Source organism: Phaseolus vulgaris, chromosome 3, assembly GCF_051622355.1.
Source record: "Phaseolus vulgaris cultivar YP4 chromosome 3, ASM5162235v1, whole genome shotgun sequence".
NCBI classification, from domain to species: Eukaryota; Viridiplantae; Streptophyta; class Magnoliopsida; order Fabales; family Fabaceae; genus Phaseolus; species Phaseolus vulgaris.
This window is the reverse complement of record NC_143500.1, coordinates 52,166,178-52,184,310: the sequence shown is the minus strand read 5'-3', so window position 1 is coordinate 52,184,310 and position 18,133 is coordinate 52,166,178. Positions and strand designations below refer to the sequence as shown.

Sequence of the window (18,133 nt, the reverse complement as noted above, 5' to 3'; positions counted from 1 at the left end):
ACCACAAAAAATTACAACTTCCATTGGACTAGATATTTTTTACCCAACTCGTAACTTAAATAGCCTTAAATTGAATCGACATATTTTATAAATCATCACTTATATTTTAAAAATAAGTGATATCATTTTTTAAAATATATATTATAATTTACATATACATTTATTACATCTAAATTAAATATTAATCTGATTAACAGATTTAAATTAAAAATATTTAATGTAATTTATTTTAATTTTTTTTAAAGTGGACTAAAGTATTATAATTTACATATTAATTTATTATATCTAAAATTAATATTAATTTATTATATCTAAAATTAATATTAATTTAGTTAATATAACTTACTTTATTTCACTTTTCATTATTTTTTTCCTCTTTATTTATTTATTTTCTTAATATTTTTAAAACGTTCGTTGGCCCAACCCCAAAATGTTTCAATGTATTTAGATATCAGATTTGACACATGACTTTCTAAATAGTATAGAGAGTTGCTAAATGACAAATGATTAGTGAATTTTTTTTTACTATTTTTGTTGTTACTACAGCAAAAACAACATTATTAAGATGGTGACACATTAGTTATTAATTGATTTAAATAATATATAATAGTATTAAGATTAAATTAAATTAGTTTTTAAAACCAAATAAAAACGTGCTTTAATATTTGTTTAGTGAATATTTTAAATGGAAATAAAAAATGGTGAGAAATAAAAGAGGCAAAGTGAAATATAAAAAAAGAAAAAACATATAAAGTCAAATTCTGAGTAGCCAATAGAATTTCGGTCCTTCCATCATCCCGTGTTGTGTGTGTCCGGTGGACTTTTCTCCATTCTTCCAGATATTCATATTCTCTCCATTTACGCTTTTTTCACACCAAATCCAATTTTTTTTGCCCTTTTCAAAACGCAACGCAACGCAATGGCGAGAAGATCCCTACCGCTCCTCAAGGACCTCATCACGCGCTCCTCGCCCAATCGGATCACCGCCCGATCCGTCACCTACATGCACCGTCCGGGCGACGGGACGCCGCGGCCGGTGACGCTCATCCCGGGCGACGGGATTGGGCCGATGGTGACGGGCGCGGTTGAGCAGGTGATGGAGGCGATGCACGCGCCGGTGTACTTTGAGAAGTTCGATGTCCACGGGAACATGAAGGTGATTCCGCAGGACGTGCTGGAGTCGATTCGGAAGAACAAGGTGTGTCTCAAGGGTGGCCTCGTCACCCCCATGGGCGGCGGCGTCAGTTCCCTCAACGTGCAGCTCCGGAAGGAGCTCGATCTATACGCCTCCCTCGTCAACTGCTTCAACCTCCCCGGCTTGGCCACGCGCCACGATAACGTCGACATCGTCGTCATCAGGGAGAACACCGAGGGCGAGTACTCCGGACTCGAACACGAGGTCGTTCCCGGCGTCGTCGAAAGCCTTAAGGTTCGCCTCCTCTCACTTTCACATGCGTTATGCAGTAATTTCTTTGGGATAAATTACCCGACACGACACGACACCACAATCCTGTTGTTTTATTGCATAGAAAACTCTTTCAAATGTCTTTGAACAGAGATGGGTGTGATATTTTTTAATTAAATTAAAGGTTTGTTACTGAAGAGTAAAAAACGAGGGCTGGGAGAAATTTGAGAGGTGGGACATGAGCTTTTTTCATAAACTAAACAATAATTTTTTCTTATCTTTTATAAGTTTTTTTTTTGCAGAAACTTTTTTAACCAGTGCTGAGATTCTACTTGGGTACAAGCTAGAAGTGCTTTTCAGAATTTCTCTTCTAAAAATATAGAGAATTTTCTAGAATAGAAATTATCCCCTTTTACTTTTATGCCAAAGTTCAGACATATTCTCTGTACTTGATTATATCTTGTGATATGATTAGTTAAGTAGATGTTTATCATGTGGAAATTTTTTATTTTTAACTTTTTTTTGGGGGTAAATGTCATTGATAAATTTAAGTGATTGGCTTTAGGGTGATTGTTATTGTTTTTGAGAAATAGTTGTTATTATTACCGTTTCTTGAGATATTATTTTGATGTAAAAACTAGAATTCTTTAAAAGTTGGTGTGTATGACTCTGTTATATATATTGTTTTCTGGAAATAGTTTACCAAATCTTGAAGTCCTGTCGTGATGCATGATGGGTTTGTTTGTGGTTCATCCAATCCTAATATTTTGCTAGGTAATTACGAAGTTCTGTTCAGAGCGTATTGCAAAATATGCATTCGAGTATGCTTACCTGAACAACAGAAAGACCGTGACTGCTGTGCACAAAGCAAATATTATGAAGCTTGCGGATGGTTTATTTTTGGAATCTTGTCGAGAGGTTGCCACAAAATACCCCGGAATCAAGTATAACGAAATTATTGTGGATAACTGCTGCATGCAGCTTGTTTCAAAGCCTGAGCAGTTTGATGTTATGGTATGTTTATTTATAATCAATCTTGCTTTGCAGCTATTAATACACTTCTGAAATTTTGTCTAATGTATTTATGGAGTAAAAGCAGAGATGTATACAATTTTGTTTTGCAAGGTTGTTTAAACTTCAGTGTCATCAGATTATTGTTGCAAACCAATTATTTGTTTTTGAGCTCATTGGGCTTTTCAGATATTATTTAGTAAATTGGTTGGGTTTTCCTTGTTTGTGTATGCATAAATTAATAGCATCTACAAGAGAAATTAGCTGAGAAATGAGTAGTTGCACAAAAGAGGGTGAAAATTTGTAGCAAAAGTTTAGTTGAGGATAAATCATGTTTCATTTTTGCTATAGGCTTTTCCCTGTTGGTCAAGTAAAAGAATATTTTAAGGTTAAATAATTAAGGAATAAAACAGGGATTCCAATTTTTACTGTTGTGTTCTTTTAAGATTGTTGGCAGTGGAAAAAAAGGAGAGAAAGATTATTGCTTTACCGCATTATCTTGGAAATATTGATAGCATCTTAGTTAACATGTTTATGTCAGAAGAAATGGTTTAACAATGTGGCTATCATAGAGCAAGGATTTGGGATAAGAAATGGTTTAACAATCTGTGATGTGATGGATGATTTTTGTAGGAAAGGGGGCAGGACAGGGGCGGACCTAAGAGTAAGGGAAACGATTTTGAAAATAATAAATATAAATAGTATTATCATATAGTATATAGATTTATACACTTATTCATATATAACTTGACAGTGGAATCAATATATAAATTGTGCGGTGAGGGGTGCAAGTGTCCATCCTTCAATCCTGTTCTCCTTGGACACCTCCATCCAAACATATATCTGGGTAGATGTGTTTGTTCTGTTGTTTGATTTGAAGGGATAGATAAAATTTTCCTTCCTTATCTGTTGGTGTAAGCGAGGATCATTGCTAACGTTTGCTCAATAACCTTAGGTTTTGATGGTTCTGTCTTGCAAAACACTGATCTTAATTTGTTTATGATATTTGTTAAAAGTGTTTTTGAAGTTCACTTGTTCTATTTCCTCTTGCTAGGTGACCCCAAATCTTTATGGAAATCTAATTGCAAATACTGCAGCAGGCATTGCTGGAGGTACTGGAGTTATGCCAGGAGGTATGGTTGTTGCTTACTACTGCATTTAACTTCAGTGATCTCACCTGATTTTCTCCTTTTAAAATACCTCCTTACTTGTTGCTACCTGTTATTATCAGTTGTTTGAATAATGCTCAAACTTGAAAAGACTAGGTTGAATTGATTTGTGAATGTAACAAGATATCATTATTCTGCATCTGGGGAGCGATTTTATTCATTGTAAAACTTTGCAAATAAATGTGCATCTTAGGGCATTAGATTCTTTGGTCATATAGGACTTGTATACTGGGAAGTACACTTGGTAATGGTGATACCAATGAAATGGTGATTTTAGTGTCTATGATGGTACGGTAAGATTGAGATGATTGCTCTTTTGAATTTTGTAGTGAAGGAATAGTTACTTGGAAAAATCATTCTCTGTCCTCAAATATGAGTTTTGCAGGTAATGTTGGAGCCGAGCACGCTGTGTTTGAGCAAGGTGCTTCAGCAGGAAATGTTGGTAATGAACAAGTATTAGAGCAAAAGGTTGCCAATCCAGTGGCTCTTCTTCTCTCGTCAGCTATGATGCTTAGGCATCTTCAGTTTCCTGCCTTTGCTGACCGTTTGGAAACTGCTGTGGAACATGTCATTCTGGACGGCAAATACCGAACAAAGGATCTTGGAGGGTCAAGCACCACCCAAGAGGTTGTGGATGCAGTTATAAATGCTTTAGATTGAGATTTCCCAAATCAAAGCGGCCTGGTATATTCTTTTCTAACTAATTTTACCAGCATTGTTTTGCTCCCATCAAGTGGGAAATAGCATTTTTTTGTCCTCAATAAAATTTATGCCCTACAGAAAACCATGTAATTCTTTTTTTACCTGAACAATTTGTAGAGTGTGATAATTGTTTCCCTCCTATTTTAAAACCCAGGATTTTACGACCTAGCAATTATTTTATAGTTCTGATTAGGAAGAACGTAAATTGTTCCTCAAGATTGTTGTCTTTGCTTTATTTTCTGTCTAGTTATGTATGGATGGTTCTCTCAATCTTACTGCTGAACTATTTGAAAAGTTTAAACAAGTCTATGATTTCCAATGACCCATTTATATTTTGAGCACTAATTATTTTTAATTGTTTATCTAATAAATTAAATATTTTGATCTAAGTTTCTTTTGTTATCAACCCTACATTTTATCCTTTGTTGTTCTCATCCACCATTTTCCTTTGTTTTTTGTCTCCGTCTTTTGTCTCTGTTGTTTGCCTCCACTATTCGTCTCTGCCATTTGTCTTTTTCATTTGCCTCCATTGTTCACTTTTGTCACCTTTCTCCAACAACAATCTCATCTTCTACCTTTGTTTCATGTGAAATGTTTTTCATTCTTTTATTTGAAAACATTATCTACCTTCTTCGTCATCTCCCATCTCTTTATCATTGTCTTGGTTATAGAATACAAGCTCTTCCTCAAGGGCATAAATCACACCAACAAGCATTACATAGTTCTATTATATTTTTTGCACTTGATTGGGTGGAAATGGTGAGTATGTGGTGTGATAATGTTCATTTGTAGTTATTTTTTTTTATTATTGATTATTCTTATATGAAATCGAGTGCTAGTTATTAGTGAAATGTTTTGGAAATTTCAATTGTTCGATCGTTCACAAATGGAAAAGATTAGTTTTATTGGATCTACATCTACCACTAACATGGGAAATATGAATGTGTCTAGTCCTATGCCATCACTAACGTTCTCTAAAAGTATTACTCAATATCTAGAGTTCCTACATCTAGAATCATTTAAATCATGTCAACAACTTTAGAGAAAACATAGAAAGGCTTCTTTGAAAGTTAGGATTCATTGGAATAATGTAGTAGATAATGATACAATTTACAAGCATTATTACAAATCATATAAGGCTAATATTTTATGGAAATACTAAGTTGATTAAACATTTGAATGGTTCTTATATAACCTCTAAAAAGAATGTTGATAGAAACAGATAACATTAAATATTGGAAAAGAATGTGAGGGTCATGAATTTGAAACCCATTGAATTCTTCCAGTAACATCTTGATAAAAATTAAGTCGATATTCTTAATTAAAGTCGAACCAAAAAAAATATAAAATTAAAAAACGTTTATTTAAGAAAAAAGAGTATATAAAAATTAAAATTCTTATTTTTAAGTAGAGTTTGCAATTATCTAATTTCAAATAATCAAATTACTTATAAATTTCTAAAATTTCAATTTCCTTAGAATTTTTTACCAAACAATATATTTTATCATAAAATATTTTAAATAAAAAAATAAATTACTTATCAAATTTATCTATCCAAACATAGTTTGATTAACAAGAATATAAGAGTGTAAGTTTGTTTATAATAACAACATAAAGTTAAGAAATGAAAAAAATAGATAAAATAAGTTTTAAAAAGTGCATAATCATTAAAAAGAAACGAAATAAACTAGAATGATAAGCATTAAACTTTCATAAAAGAAATCGTACAAAAATAACAGATTATATTTTTTATATAATCAATTATGCCATAAATATTAATATTGAATATGTTTTTGACATAATTTACAAATTCATTATAATATTTAATTTTGTTATTAAATTTTTATTAATATTTAGTATCTTTTGTTACAAAAAAATAATATTTGAAAACATATTTTTTTTTTTCAATTTAAAGAATTTATTTTCACTCTTTTTATTTATTTATTTTTTAATCTTTTACTCTCTCTTTAATTCAAATAAAGCTTGAATGAATTCAACACATAATTTGAAAAAGATTTTGTAAAAGGTTTTTTTTAACTGTAGATTTTGTAAAAGGTATCAACGACTCTCCCTACACGTGTTAGTTGATTTTTATTGTAAGAATTATTCAAAAGTGACTTTTTTTTTTTTAATTTGACTGTATTAATCTTACGATCTTATTAATCTATGACCATTAATTAATAAAGAAAACACACTCATAATTCTTTTTTGATACATTTCCTTACATCTTACACTTAATTTATAATCTATAACGATTACTATAATTATTAAAACAAATAATAAACACATACACTTTTATAATTATCCTTTTTTATACATTTTCTTATGATTTTACACCTAATCTTTTTTACATATTTTGGTACTATTTTACCTTTGTTTGGTATAAATCCATATATATTAAAATAATTGTGTCTGCTTATTAAAATAAATAATTAATCTATATTAATTAATAAACAAGATACACTTTCTTTTTGTCTGGTATACACGGTTTTTAGTGTTCTATCCTTAAATAGTAGTATCTGTTTTTACTTATTAAAATAAATAATACAAAAATTAATTATAATACTTTAATCACTTTTACAAGCAATTTTGGAAATTAATCTATTATTTCATTCAGTATTATATATGTACATTTGTTTAAAAAATAATATCAAAAGACACATTTTTCTGCAGTTGAATAATAAATAATTTTTATAGACAAATAAAAAATAATTACTAAATAGACATATTTACTAAATTTTATCATCATAAAAAAATGTGAATTTATAGAGACACTAATATATACTGTAAAGATTTCCCGTTTGGATTAGGTGATATGTTTTTCCAAAAAAAAAAAAATACATTTATTTTAATATTTTCATATCATTTAATTAAAAATTTATACTTTATTATATATTTATTTTTAAATTTATTACATCAATATATACAAATTCTTGGATGAAAACATCATTTTCCTTTTCAAAAGAGTCTTGATATATTGACACCCTCTCACAGTAACACACATTTGATGCTGTAGATGTTGCATTGACGTAACAAGGTGAGATTGCGCGCGAATGAAGAGCGCAAGCTTCAAAATAGAAGAAAAAAAATATATTACATCGATTCTTAGAAACAACCGGTGTAATATATATTTTTTTACTTAGAATGATCCATATTACATCGGTTAAGTCAACTAACCGATGTAATATATGATCCATATTAAAAATATGATTTTTTTTTTCATAAAAAGTAGATGGGTCATAAACCTCACATAGCTAACCACATACAGATACACGAGTATCCAGTTTTGCGTGTGCCAGTATATGTGGAGGAACCTGTGGCTGGGTAACTAGTTTTGATAGGATTATTACATCGGTTAAGTCATTTAACCGATGTAATATACCGATGTAATATATGATTTTTACATCGGTTAAGTCATCTAACCGACGTAGTATATAGTTTTTATTAAAAAAATTAAATTTTTTTCATGAAAACGTCACATAAGTAATCACTTACAGACACACATGGGTAACCAGTTTTGCGTATGTCAATATATGTGGAGAAACTTGTGATTGGGTAGTTTTTTGTAGGGTTATTATATCGGTTAAACCATCTAACCGATATAATATATGATTTTTATTAAAAAAAATGATTTTTTTCATAAAAAGTGGGTGGTCATAAACGTCACATAAGTAATCACTTACACACGGATAACCAGTTTTGTGTGCGTCCCATAAGTAACCACTTGCACCTATACTATATTTGTGTGTTACGTGTTATATATTATATCATAGAATCACTGTTAGATCCTCACCAAATGTTCACATCTGCCCACCAAATGTTCACATCTGCCGCATCAATTAATTTCAGGCAAAGTGACACATGGGAATAAAACATATTTCTTTTCAAAATTATCCTGTTATTCTTGTCTTTTGGCTAACGTCTGCTTGTTTGGGTTGGTATAAAAAAATGCGTTGTTTTGGTTTTTTGAATACGCTCTTAATAAAGAACTCTATATTACGTAACCGCAATCAGAACTACACGTTCTATCTCTATCCATAAATTGAAAAAAAAAAACAAAACAAAACAGTTCAAATAATGTAAGTTACTGTGATGTGTATTTTAATGTAATCTATTGGTCTTGGCCATAGTTTATCCGTTGGATGAAGCGAAGTGACCATGTTCTGGACTCGTTCTCTCAGACTTTTCAGATCCTCTCGCGTCTTCTCGTCTCACTATCATTCGCGTAAATTTTGTAGCTTTTCGCAGGACAATGATCTGGGTTCATGGGAATCGATGGAGGGTCTTTCTCGTTGCTCTGCCAATTTTGTTCCTTTGTCTCCCATCACCTTCCTAGAGCGAGCAGCCAAGGTCTGCAGAGACAGAACCTCGCTCGTCTATGGATCTCTTCAGTATAACTGGGGCCAAACCCATCAACGCTGCTTGAAACTCGCTTCTGCTTTGACCCTCTTGGGAATTTCTCGCGGGGATGTGGTCAGTTTTGCCTTTGTTCACACTCTGTCTTTCTTCTGCTTTTACTGTAGTGACATGTCTGTGTTGAACTGTGGAATTTTTATAAGATAATGGATCGGTTAGTGAGAAAGTTAACTGTTGATGATATTCTATCATAACTATGTTTTTCACACACTAAGAGTAATAGTTGTTTTCTCACCAAAAAGAAAATGATTTTGTTAAGTAATATACTGTCTAAGATGAGTTATTTCTATTTTCGAAGAGCGAGTCTGATCCTGAGTGATTGCGTCTGTTTAATTTTCTTCTGTTTTTAGTTATAAATTTTCAAAACAAGTGTATTAAAAATAATAATAACAAATAACTAATTGCGCCTGTTTTGACTTTTTCTTACTTGATATGTCATTATAGTTCTAGGATGACATTTAGCTGCGCTTGTTTTTCAAAATCAATTCATGATTTCGGAAGCTAAAAATAGTTTTTGAAAAGAAAAATTGTAACTTGAGAATCCAAAAAGTTGAATACAAATGTGACAGTTTTAATAAAAGATATATTAGAAGTTGTAGGTTGGTTATGGAAAAGAAATGAATTGTCAATTTATCATCATGTTTCTTTTGAAAATTAAAATGAAGATTGATAAATCATTGTTTCTTTCTGTGGCGGCCGTAGTTAGGATGGTCCTTGCAAGGACTGGTAGTTAGTTGACTATCCAGGGACCAAATATGTTATTTTTAAGTCTTTGTGTAAGTGGAAAAAATGCATGTTGAGTAAATCCTTAAAAGCTAAGGGCTAAAAGAAAAAAAAAGAAACTATTCTTTTTTTTTCAAAGTCATATTTTTAAGGATAAAAAACATTGGTGGTGATCGGCTTAGGTGACTACTGTGGAAATTTGGAAGAGTAATTGATAGCCGACACCTGAAAGTTTTGAATTGAAATGAAAGATTTGTTTGAAGAATGGATTGAGGATATAACTGAAGTGTTGGGAGCTGGAGAAATAGCTTGCTTGAGATGTGAAGCTTCATTATTAGATTCAGAAGATCTGCAGATAATCTAAATATTAGAACTAACCGGGTAGTTTTGTATACTATTTTTAGAATTTAATATGGAGCAATTTTCTTTTGAAGTTACTATCTGCAGCTTTCAGATATCACCACTTTGTGCATGCTACTTGAACTTTCATCAGCACTTCAATGCTCACATGTTTCTACAAATTGTGCTGCACTTTTAACAATTCTAATTTGCAATGACGAAACTTGTGATGCTAGGGAACAAATATATGGAAGCGTCTTCGCACTTCCTAAGGTAAATGAATGACTGATGCTATTCCATGTTGTTACTACACAGGTTGGCACCCTATTACCCAATGTCCCTGCTATGTACGAGTTACATTTTGCTGTCCCAATGGCTGGAGCCATTCTATGCACCCTTAACTCACGCTTAGATGTAGCTATGGTTTCAGTCCTTTTGGAGCATTCACAAGCAAAGGTCCTTTTTGTAGACTACCAACTCCTTGAAGTTGCTAGGGGAGCTTTGGACTTGCTAGGCAAAAAAGCTAGAGAATTGCCAATTTTGGTTTTAGTCACAGACTCGGATTGTCCATCTACATTTGACATTACATCAGTTAGTTATGAGTATGAGAGGCTTCTAGCTGATGGGCACAATGGTTTTGACATAGTGAGACCCCGTAGTGAATTGGATCCTGTAAGTATAAACTACACCTCAGGCACTACATCTAGGCCTAAGGGAGTTGTCTACAGTCACAGGGGTGCTTATCTTAATTCTCTAGCAACTGTTCTACTCTTTAGAATGGACCTTTTTCCTGTTTATCTTTGGAATGTTCCAATGTTCCACTGCAATGGGTGGTGCCTCCCATGGGGAGTGGCATCACAATTTGGGATCAATATTTGTGTTAGGAAGGTCTCTCCAAAAAACATTTTTGACAATATAGCTCGGCATAAGGTGACACACATGGCAGGAGCACCAACTGTGCTGAACATGATTGTGAACTCTGCATTGACCGACCGAAAGCAACTCAATCAGAAGGTGGTGGTGATGACAGGAGGTTCACCTCCACCGCCACAGATCCTTGACAAGATGGAGGAGATTGGCTTTAGCATTTCTCATCTGTATGGCCTCACAGAAACGTATGGTCCAGGCACTTTCTGTGCTTGGAGACCCGAGTGGGACCTTTTGCCCCATGAAGATAGATCAAAGATGAAAGCCAGGCAGGGGGTGCCCCATGTGGCTTTGGAGGAGATTGATGTGAAAGATCCTGCCTCAATGGAAAGTGTTCCATCTGATGGAAAAACAATGGGAGAGGTAATGTTTAGAGGGAATACAGTGATGAGTGGATATTTTAGAGATTTGAAAGCAACAGAAGAAGCTTTCAGAGATGGGTGGTTTCGTAGTGGGGATCTAGCTGTGAAACACTCTGATGGTTACATAGAAGTCAAGGACAGGTTGAAGGACATAATAATCTCTGGGGGAGAGAATATCAGCTCAGTGGAGGTAGAGACGGTTTTGTATAGCCATCCAGCAATTCTTGAAGCTGCAGTTGTTGCCAGGCCTGATGATCATTGGGGCCAAACTCCTTGTGCTTTTGTGAAGTTGAAAGAGGGGTTTGATGTAAATGCTCAAGACATAATCAACTTTAGCAGGGATCATTTGCCTCATTACATGGCTCCTAAAACAGTCGTTTTTCAAGACATTCCAAAAACTTCAACCGGGAAGATACAGAAGTATGTTCTGAGGGAGAAAGCCGAAGCTTTGGGCAGCCTTTCTAGACCCCATGGGTGTGATAAATTGTAGTTAAATGTTCAAGATAATGAAACGAATAATAATAATAACAATAAATTGGAAAGAGGTTCTACAAGAAATTCCATTCTTTTATAAAACATATAACAGATGAATGGAATTTTCACATGAATCCCATTTTATGGCACTAACATGAGACTGCAGAAATCTTTTTAGCTTGTACAAACAAGATTTTCACTGCTGTTCAGACTGTGGGAAGAGCAGGATATTTCCCAATATCAAAACGTGTTACAAATGGGTAGAAAATGGAACCAGCATATATATGATTCCCAATTTTAATCGCACTGGTCAATGCTAGTTTGGGATCATAATAATGTGCAGTTGGTTTTCCTTCTAAATCCACGACTACAAATCCTCCATTCTTCGAGAGAGGTACATTCCACACATATTTGGTTATAATTGCTGCAATCTTCCTTATGAAAGGATATCTAAATGCCAAATCCAGTTCAGAAGTAAAGGCCTGCCAGTAATGCACAAAAACATTCATAAGTAAACAAGACAAAAGCAGTTTTGTTAAAGTGTCACGTCACAAGTCATATTCCCCAAGAGTTTTGTTAAAGTGTAAGTTAAAAACTAGTATTTTGAATGAATATTGATTATTTAACACCCAATACTCCAAATACTCACATCCATCTTATGCCTTATTATTTTATAAAAATACTTCTATATCCAATACTCCAATTGACATCCATATTATGTCTTATTATTTTATAAAAATACCTCTGTTACATAAGTAATCCAAAAGTTGTAATCTGGAGCAAAAGGATAAATGGCAAAAAATCATTTTCCATTTTGAATATAATAAGTTTCATTTGCTTTAAAAGTTGAATGGAAGTTGGTGGGGAACTGATTGCTGTTAAGATTAGTTATGAAGCAGGTGGATACAGTACCGTGAACATTGCAATCAAATACTGCCCTTGTCCATCATAATGAATGTTGTCGGGCATACCAGGTACGTCACAGAACTTCTCTATGGTACCTTTTTTAGGGCCCTGAACGTAATATTTATTGCATCTCAACCTGCACAACAGCGCTTGAAATAAGCAAAAGAGTTCTAAAACACAAAATATATTCATTTGATACCATTAAAAAATAAAATATTTATTTATTTTTTAATAACTTTTCAAACTATACAAGGAGTTTGGTTTGAGATTAATGAGATCCAATTAACAACAGCCTTTACTTACCCATTTAAGTCATAAATAAGTAACATTACTTTAACAATTCGACAGAGATGGTAGTACATAATGTTATATTGACTTAAATGCAGTTTGATCCTTGCCTTGTATAAATCACTCCCCATATTTCTAATTAGGTTATTTTATTCCCTAAATGTTATCATATGCTAGAATTAGATCTCTATTTGGTGTAGTATCTAAATCTTAACAAAAGTTGATCATATCACTCATATTTTACTAAATTCACAAATTAACACAAACCAAAATATACTACTTTTTCCATGAACTATTCCAATCATGGGAAATTATTAGCACGTCAAATATTTATAAATCAATTAAGTAAAATATGACTAATATCTATAAATTCTGTTACTATTTAGATGTCAGGTCATGAAGGGTCCAATTTAACATGATAAAATTCAAGGATTAAAATCGCTCAATTAAAAGTATAGTACAAAGATGAAAAGTGAACAAATACGACAAATGTAAAAGACCACAAATTGAAGGTAGTTTAAGCTGGGGAAAACTTACAGGACAGATTCACAAAAGATCACAAATTGTTGATCAGGTGAAACTGCAACCCCATTGGCAAAGTAGAGGTCTTGGGCAAGCAGGGTTGTCTTCTTTGTTGCTGGATTATAGCTGAAGAATCTGCCATTAGGCTTCCCTTCCAAGATGTCGATGACAGCATCATTTAAAGTGTATTTGTGAGATGCATCTGTGAAATAAATAGTACCATCTTCTGCTACATCAACACCATCTGTTAATTTGAATTTTAGGCCCTCAAACTCGTCTACCAGCAGCTCAACCTCCTTTTCACTTGACACCCTCAGCAATCCCTGCATCGTTAGTTCAACTTGCTTCTTTTAAATATTCGTATTGACATTAATTGAAAACAAGTTTAAGCTTTTCGTTGTATTAATAAGATTTTTTTTTCACTTTGCTTTAATCAATTGAAATAATTTATTTCCTATATTATAAATAAGAGTCACACTGTTCCTCTACTTTATTCATCTAAATAGGTACAAATCTAACAGAAAAAACCTAACGAAAATAAGTTAGCACATAAACCTTCATTTTTTAAAAATATTATTTTCTTACCTTGTGCTCACTAGTATGAAAAAGAAAAAAATACAAATAGATTGTTTGAATTGAGAGAAAAAAATGAAAAATAAAAGAAAATAAACAAAACTTTATAATTAATTTGATTAATATAATAATGTTTTGGTATATTAGATTTAAAAAATAATTTTTAGAAATAATTTGATATAAAAATTAATTTTTAAAATATCAATTAGAATTAAAATAATTTTAAAATAAAAAAATACAATTTAATTAAAAATAACATATATCTAAAAATTAATATACTAAATATTATATTTTTTCTTTCTGTCATGAACATGGACTTTATTCAATTTCATATTTCGAGAAATGAAAGTATATCTTTTCATCTTCGTAATGATTAAAGTGCGAACTTTGAGCCGCAATAGCAGCAGATCACAAATTAAAATTAAAAAGTATGTTTTTGTAACTAAATCATTGATGAAACTTAGAAATTTCACCTCCTCACTTTTTCTTTTCTTTTTTCAAAATTATTTTCTTTAACAACTCAATACCTTTCCCGCGTCGGCAACTATGAGTTCACCGCTCTGTAGCAAAGTTAGCCCAAGTGGCCTTCCTCCAGTGTTGATCCAATTTTCAACCACCGAGTCAACCGCCGAGTCGTTCACCGTGACTCGCTTGATCCACCCATCCTCACATCCAGTGTAGACAACACGTGACGCGGCGTCGTAGGCCAAGTCTTCGGGGCCCTCCACGTGTCCCACGGCCACAGCTTCAGATCCAACTCGCGCGTGGTCGTTACGTGCGGGAACCACCACGACGGAGTCCAGCCGAATCGGCAACGCAACCGGTTGAAACGGTTCGAGCTGGAAGAGAATCGCAGCCACAGTGACAGGAAGAACGATAGCCAATAACGGCGTATAAAATGGTGACCTGGTTGGTTGAGACATTGGAAACGAGGTAGTGGCGATGGCTGAGAGAAAGGTTTTAGGGTTGATGGAGTTGCTGTGAATACTGCATGAGAGAATATGAGAAGATTGGGTAGAATTTGTAGCAATGTGTGTGAAGGGATAGGAACGTTGAAAATCGGAATTGAGATTACTATATACTATGCAGACAGTTACGTCTCTCTTCGTTTCTGGTGTGAGGCGCGTGTCCTTACGATACGATATGAATCGACAACGAGATATAAAGAATATGAAAAATATCATGCTTCTAATTTCATTACTTTCTTTCATTTAAAATTATTTTTATATCATTAAAAACTATATTTTTATTTTAAATTGAATCTTCTTTATACTTCCATACAATATTCTTTTTAATTGTTCATCGTTTTTTAACAAAGTTATTCCATTTTACTTTAGAATTAATAGGAAAAACATATTAGAATATATAGTTATTGAAATTGAATATGTTGATAAAGATAAATAGAGTAGATTGTAATGGCTGAGAAACACTTTTTTGAGCTCATTTTTTTTGTTAAATTAAATTTAGAGTTTAAATGTGTTCAAATATTTTCTTGAAACACTCTCGTTGCATATTTAAAAGTATTTTTTATTCTAAAAGTGATAATTTAAATGCATGATTATGAGTATATTAATTTGGTCAAACTTGGTTTCGATCACTCTATTTTAAATTGATAAATTTATTTTTTTAAATGTAAACTTAGTCTTTTTTTTTTCATATTCAAATTTTTATTCAGTAATAATTTTTTAATTATTTAAAAGTTGAAAAAAATTAAAATAAAATATTTTATTGAATTAAAAATTAAATTCATCAATTAAAAAAAGAAGAATCAAAACTAAATTTAACCAAAAATACTTAGAGTAAAAACACATTTTACGAACCGATTGTGGAAAGATTTTTCCTAAAATTGTTAATTGAATCGTTATTTTTTATAAAGCATTACACGATTAAATTAAAATTAGATTTAAAAAAAATTAGAGAAATTTGAATTTTAAAAAATAAAACTTAATTTCTTATAGTTTTATCATGTAAAAAAACAATTTTTTAAAAAATTATAAAATTATCGTACTTTAAATTAGTGCTTTATATATATATATATTAAAATTTATAATTATTTGTTTTATTTATTATTTAATCTTGTTACTTTACACACCTCTAGATTCCCTTCCTCTCACCTCTATTTTCTTCATTTCCCTTTTTACTCCTCGTCCCACCTTCACCCCATCTCTTACATAGCGCACCACCTAGTCATCTTATTTATTAGTGCCAATTTTACTTAAGATTTTTTGTTGGATGTTATGTTGATGCAAACTATATTAACTTTATAGATAAGTAATTTTGACTTACAACTTCAGTGGTTTTTAAGCATGATATGATTTGGTCGAGAGTTTGAACACCGTTGTTAGAATATTGAAAGTTAAAATAATATAAATAAATAATATAATAAAATAATACTGCATTAAGATTCAATAAATAGGTTTAAAATATTAAATAAAATAATACTGCATTAAGATTCAATAAATAGGTTTAAAATATTAAAAAATATATTTAATAATTGTAAGGTGTGAAAAAATAAAAATTTAAATAAATTAAAACTCAACAATAACCATTATAATAAATGATCTGTTTAAAATGTAAGTAAAGTATTTTTTATCTAATAATCAAATAAATTGATTTTAATTTTAGGTTCGGAGTATCTTACAAGTACAGAAGTACAGACACTCATCAGTAAAAAAAATAAAAATTCAATCAGTAACTAATAAATCAAAAGTAAATTAATTGTTTTTAAGTTCCTGTAACAACAATATAATACTTAATGTTAATTTAGGTAATTACTTATCTTGTATTTAAAGTCGAAGTTAGTTAGTATTTAAGCTGAGATTTGTATTCTAGAACGCACTAAAGCATTGTTGTGTCATGTCTTACACTCTTAGCAGGCACATTTGACCTTGTCAAACACGTTGGAGCCTAACAAATTCCATTAAATATTTGATTTGCCGGCTATTGTGCTCAGAATAATGGTAAATGATAGTGGAACACTTTCAAAAATTATCATAAAATAACACTATGTTTTCAAATATATTATCTATTTCAGACTATTTTCATTATTGACGGAGTCAATTTATCCCTTAAAATAATAAAATTCATGTCACATGAATTATTAGAGTAGAATTAATTAGTTTAACTATAGTTTCATCTCTAGAAGGTGGTAAAATGGGTTGTCAAATTGCTTGCTTCACAGTATGCATAGGTTTTAAGATGAATTTTTACTCTTTTTTAAATAGAGAAATTTTAGAAGGTAATTTTATTTTACAAATGATTTAGAATATTTATTTATAAAATTTACAGTATAACTAAGAAATTTAAAAAATTGAAATTATAAAATTTATAAAAATATAATTTGATTAATTAAAATTAAGGAATTTCAAATTGTACCAAAAAAAAAGAATTTAAAATTCTTGATGCACTTTCTTTTTTTTAAATACGTGTTTTTTTGTTGTTTTCAATGATTACTAAAAGTAAAAAATTCAATATAATATGATTAAAATATACATAAATTTTTGTATTTGTTTGATTCAATCTGAATTTACATCTAGTTAATCTAAGCAATTTTAGGAGAATTTTTTTATTAATAATATTGAATTATCTAATTACAAACACTCCTAATTAATCAAAATAAGAAATACAAATCATTCTTTGAAATACCAGAAGATTTACAAAGGTGATTAAACATTTAATTACCTACATCAAAAACATCAAAGTTCAAATTATCAATATAAATGTATAATAAAAGAGAAAATATCACTTGAAATGTGACTGATTTATAAAGAAATGTAACAATACCTTTTGATGAATCTAGAATACTTTTGTTTCAAACAAAATGCAATGTGTAACACTCCCGGATACCACCTTCATTGGTGTAGTAGTTAAAAAGTTTTATGTATACTCATGAGACTTGTATTTGGTTCCCTCCTTAGTGGAAATGTTAATAATAAATATATAACACTCTCAAAATATCTCCTAAGAAAATAACAAACTCTTTTTTAAGGAAGTATGGAATGATATCAATAAATGAGAGATAACTTCCTTTCTAAAAGAGTTTTACAATTATTGATTGATATAATCGATTATAATTAAACACAATTGATTATTATGTTCTTCATATAAATGAAAAAAACATTTTAAACTAACATAATTTATTCCTAATCGATTTTATGTAACAACCAACCTTTTATATTTAGCTCTTATAACCTATAATCCATTATTCACCATGGGAGAACAAATATTTTAGATTTAACTATAATTGATTATTTTGTTTATAATTAATTATCTACAAAATTGGTTGAAATTTAAAATTGGTCTAGTTTGAGATAATA

The 18,133-nt window shown here is 31.1% G+C and overlaps 3 protein-coding genes across 4 annotated transcripts; 2 read left to right on the top strand and 1 right to left on the bottom strand.

Moving 5' to 3' along the window:
* The first annotated feature begins 737 nt into the window (after nt 1-737).
* On the top strand, nt 738-4,503 carry LOC137808523 (isocitrate dehydrogenase [NAD] regulatory subunit 1, mitochondrial). 2 transcript variants are annotated; one of them, XM_068609677.1, is made up of 4 exons: nt 738-1,429; nt 2,192-2,419; nt 3,471-3,549; nt 3,971-4,503. In XM_068609677.1, the coding sequence occupies exons 1-4, from the start codon at nt 920-922 to the stop codon at nt 4,243-4,245; spliced, it is 1,092 nt and encodes a 363-aa protein (XP_068465778.1). In that variant the 5' UTR covers nt 738-919; the 3' UTR covers nt 4,246-4,503. The 2 variants fall into 2 exon arrangements, with proteins under 2 accessions (XP_068465778.1, XP_068465777.1); XM_068609676.1 differs by having other exon boundaries at nt 2,180-2,419.
* Nucleotides 4,504-8,078: 3,575 nt separating this feature from the next.
* LOC137808522 (AMP-dependent synthetase and ligase family protein) lies at nt 8,079-11,612 on the top strand. Its single transcript, XM_068609675.2, has 2 exons — nt 8,079-8,760; nt 10,081-11,612. Exons 1-2 carry the CDS (start codon nt 8,446-8,448, stop codon nt 11,542-11,544), a joined length of 1,779 nt encoding a protein of 592 aa, XP_068465776.1. The 5' UTR covers nt 8,079-8,445; the 3' UTR covers nt 11,545-11,612.
* LOC137808526 (protein STRICTOSIDINE SYNTHASE-LIKE 5) lies at nt 11,562-14,959 on the bottom strand. Its single transcript, XM_068609680.2, has 4 exons — nt 14,345-14,959; nt 13,260-13,567; nt 12,441-12,570; nt 11,562-12,010 (listed from the first exon to the last, which is right to left on the bottom strand). Exons 1-4 carry the CDS (start codon nt 14,738-14,740, stop codon nt 11,735-11,737), a joined length of 1,110 nt encoding a protein of 369 aa, XP_068465781.1. The 5' UTR covers nt 14,741-14,959; the 3' UTR covers nt 11,562-11,734.
* Between the last annotated feature and the right edge of the window lie 3,174 nt (nt 14,960-18,133).

What these genes read in the sequence shown, in the direction of transcription:
- LOC137808526 (XM_068609680.2), bottom strand. Translation starts at nt 14,740, where the DNA reads ATGTCTCAACCAACCAGGTCACCATTTTATACGCCGTTATTGGCTATC. An exon ending in TAGTTGCCGACGCGGGAAAG is followed by an intron (nt 13,568 to 14,344) that starts GTATTGAGTTGT and finishes CTAACGATGCAG; the next exon opens with GGATTGCTGAGGGTGTCAAG. An exon ending in ATTTGATTGCAATGTTCACG is followed by an intron (nt 12,011 to 12,440) that starts GTACTGTATCCA and finishes CATTACTGGCAG; the next exon opens with GCCTTTACTTCTGAACTGGA.
- LOC137808523 (XM_068609676.1), top strand. Translation starts at nt 920, where the DNA reads ATGGCGAGAAGATCCCTACCGCTCCTCAAGGACCTCATCACGCGCTCC. An exon ending in CTGAGCAGTTTGATGTTATG is followed by an intron (nt 2,420 to 3,470) that starts GTATGTTTATTT and finishes TCCTCTTGCTAG; the next exon opens with GTGACCCCAAATCTTTATGG. An exon ending in TACTGGAGTTATGCCAGGAG is followed by an intron (nt 3,550 to 3,970) that starts GTATGGTTGTTG and finishes TGAGTTTTGCAG; the next exon opens with GTAATGTTGGAGCCGAGCAC.
- LOC137808522 (XM_068609675.2), top strand. Translation starts at nt 8,446, where the DNA reads ATGTTCTGGACTCGTTCTCTCAGACTTTTCAGATCCTCTCGCGTCTTC. An exon ending in GAATTTCTCGCGGGGATGTG is followed by an intron (nt 8,761 to 10,080) that starts GTCAGTTTTGCC and finishes GTTACTACACAG; the next exon opens with GTTGGCACCCTATTACCCAA.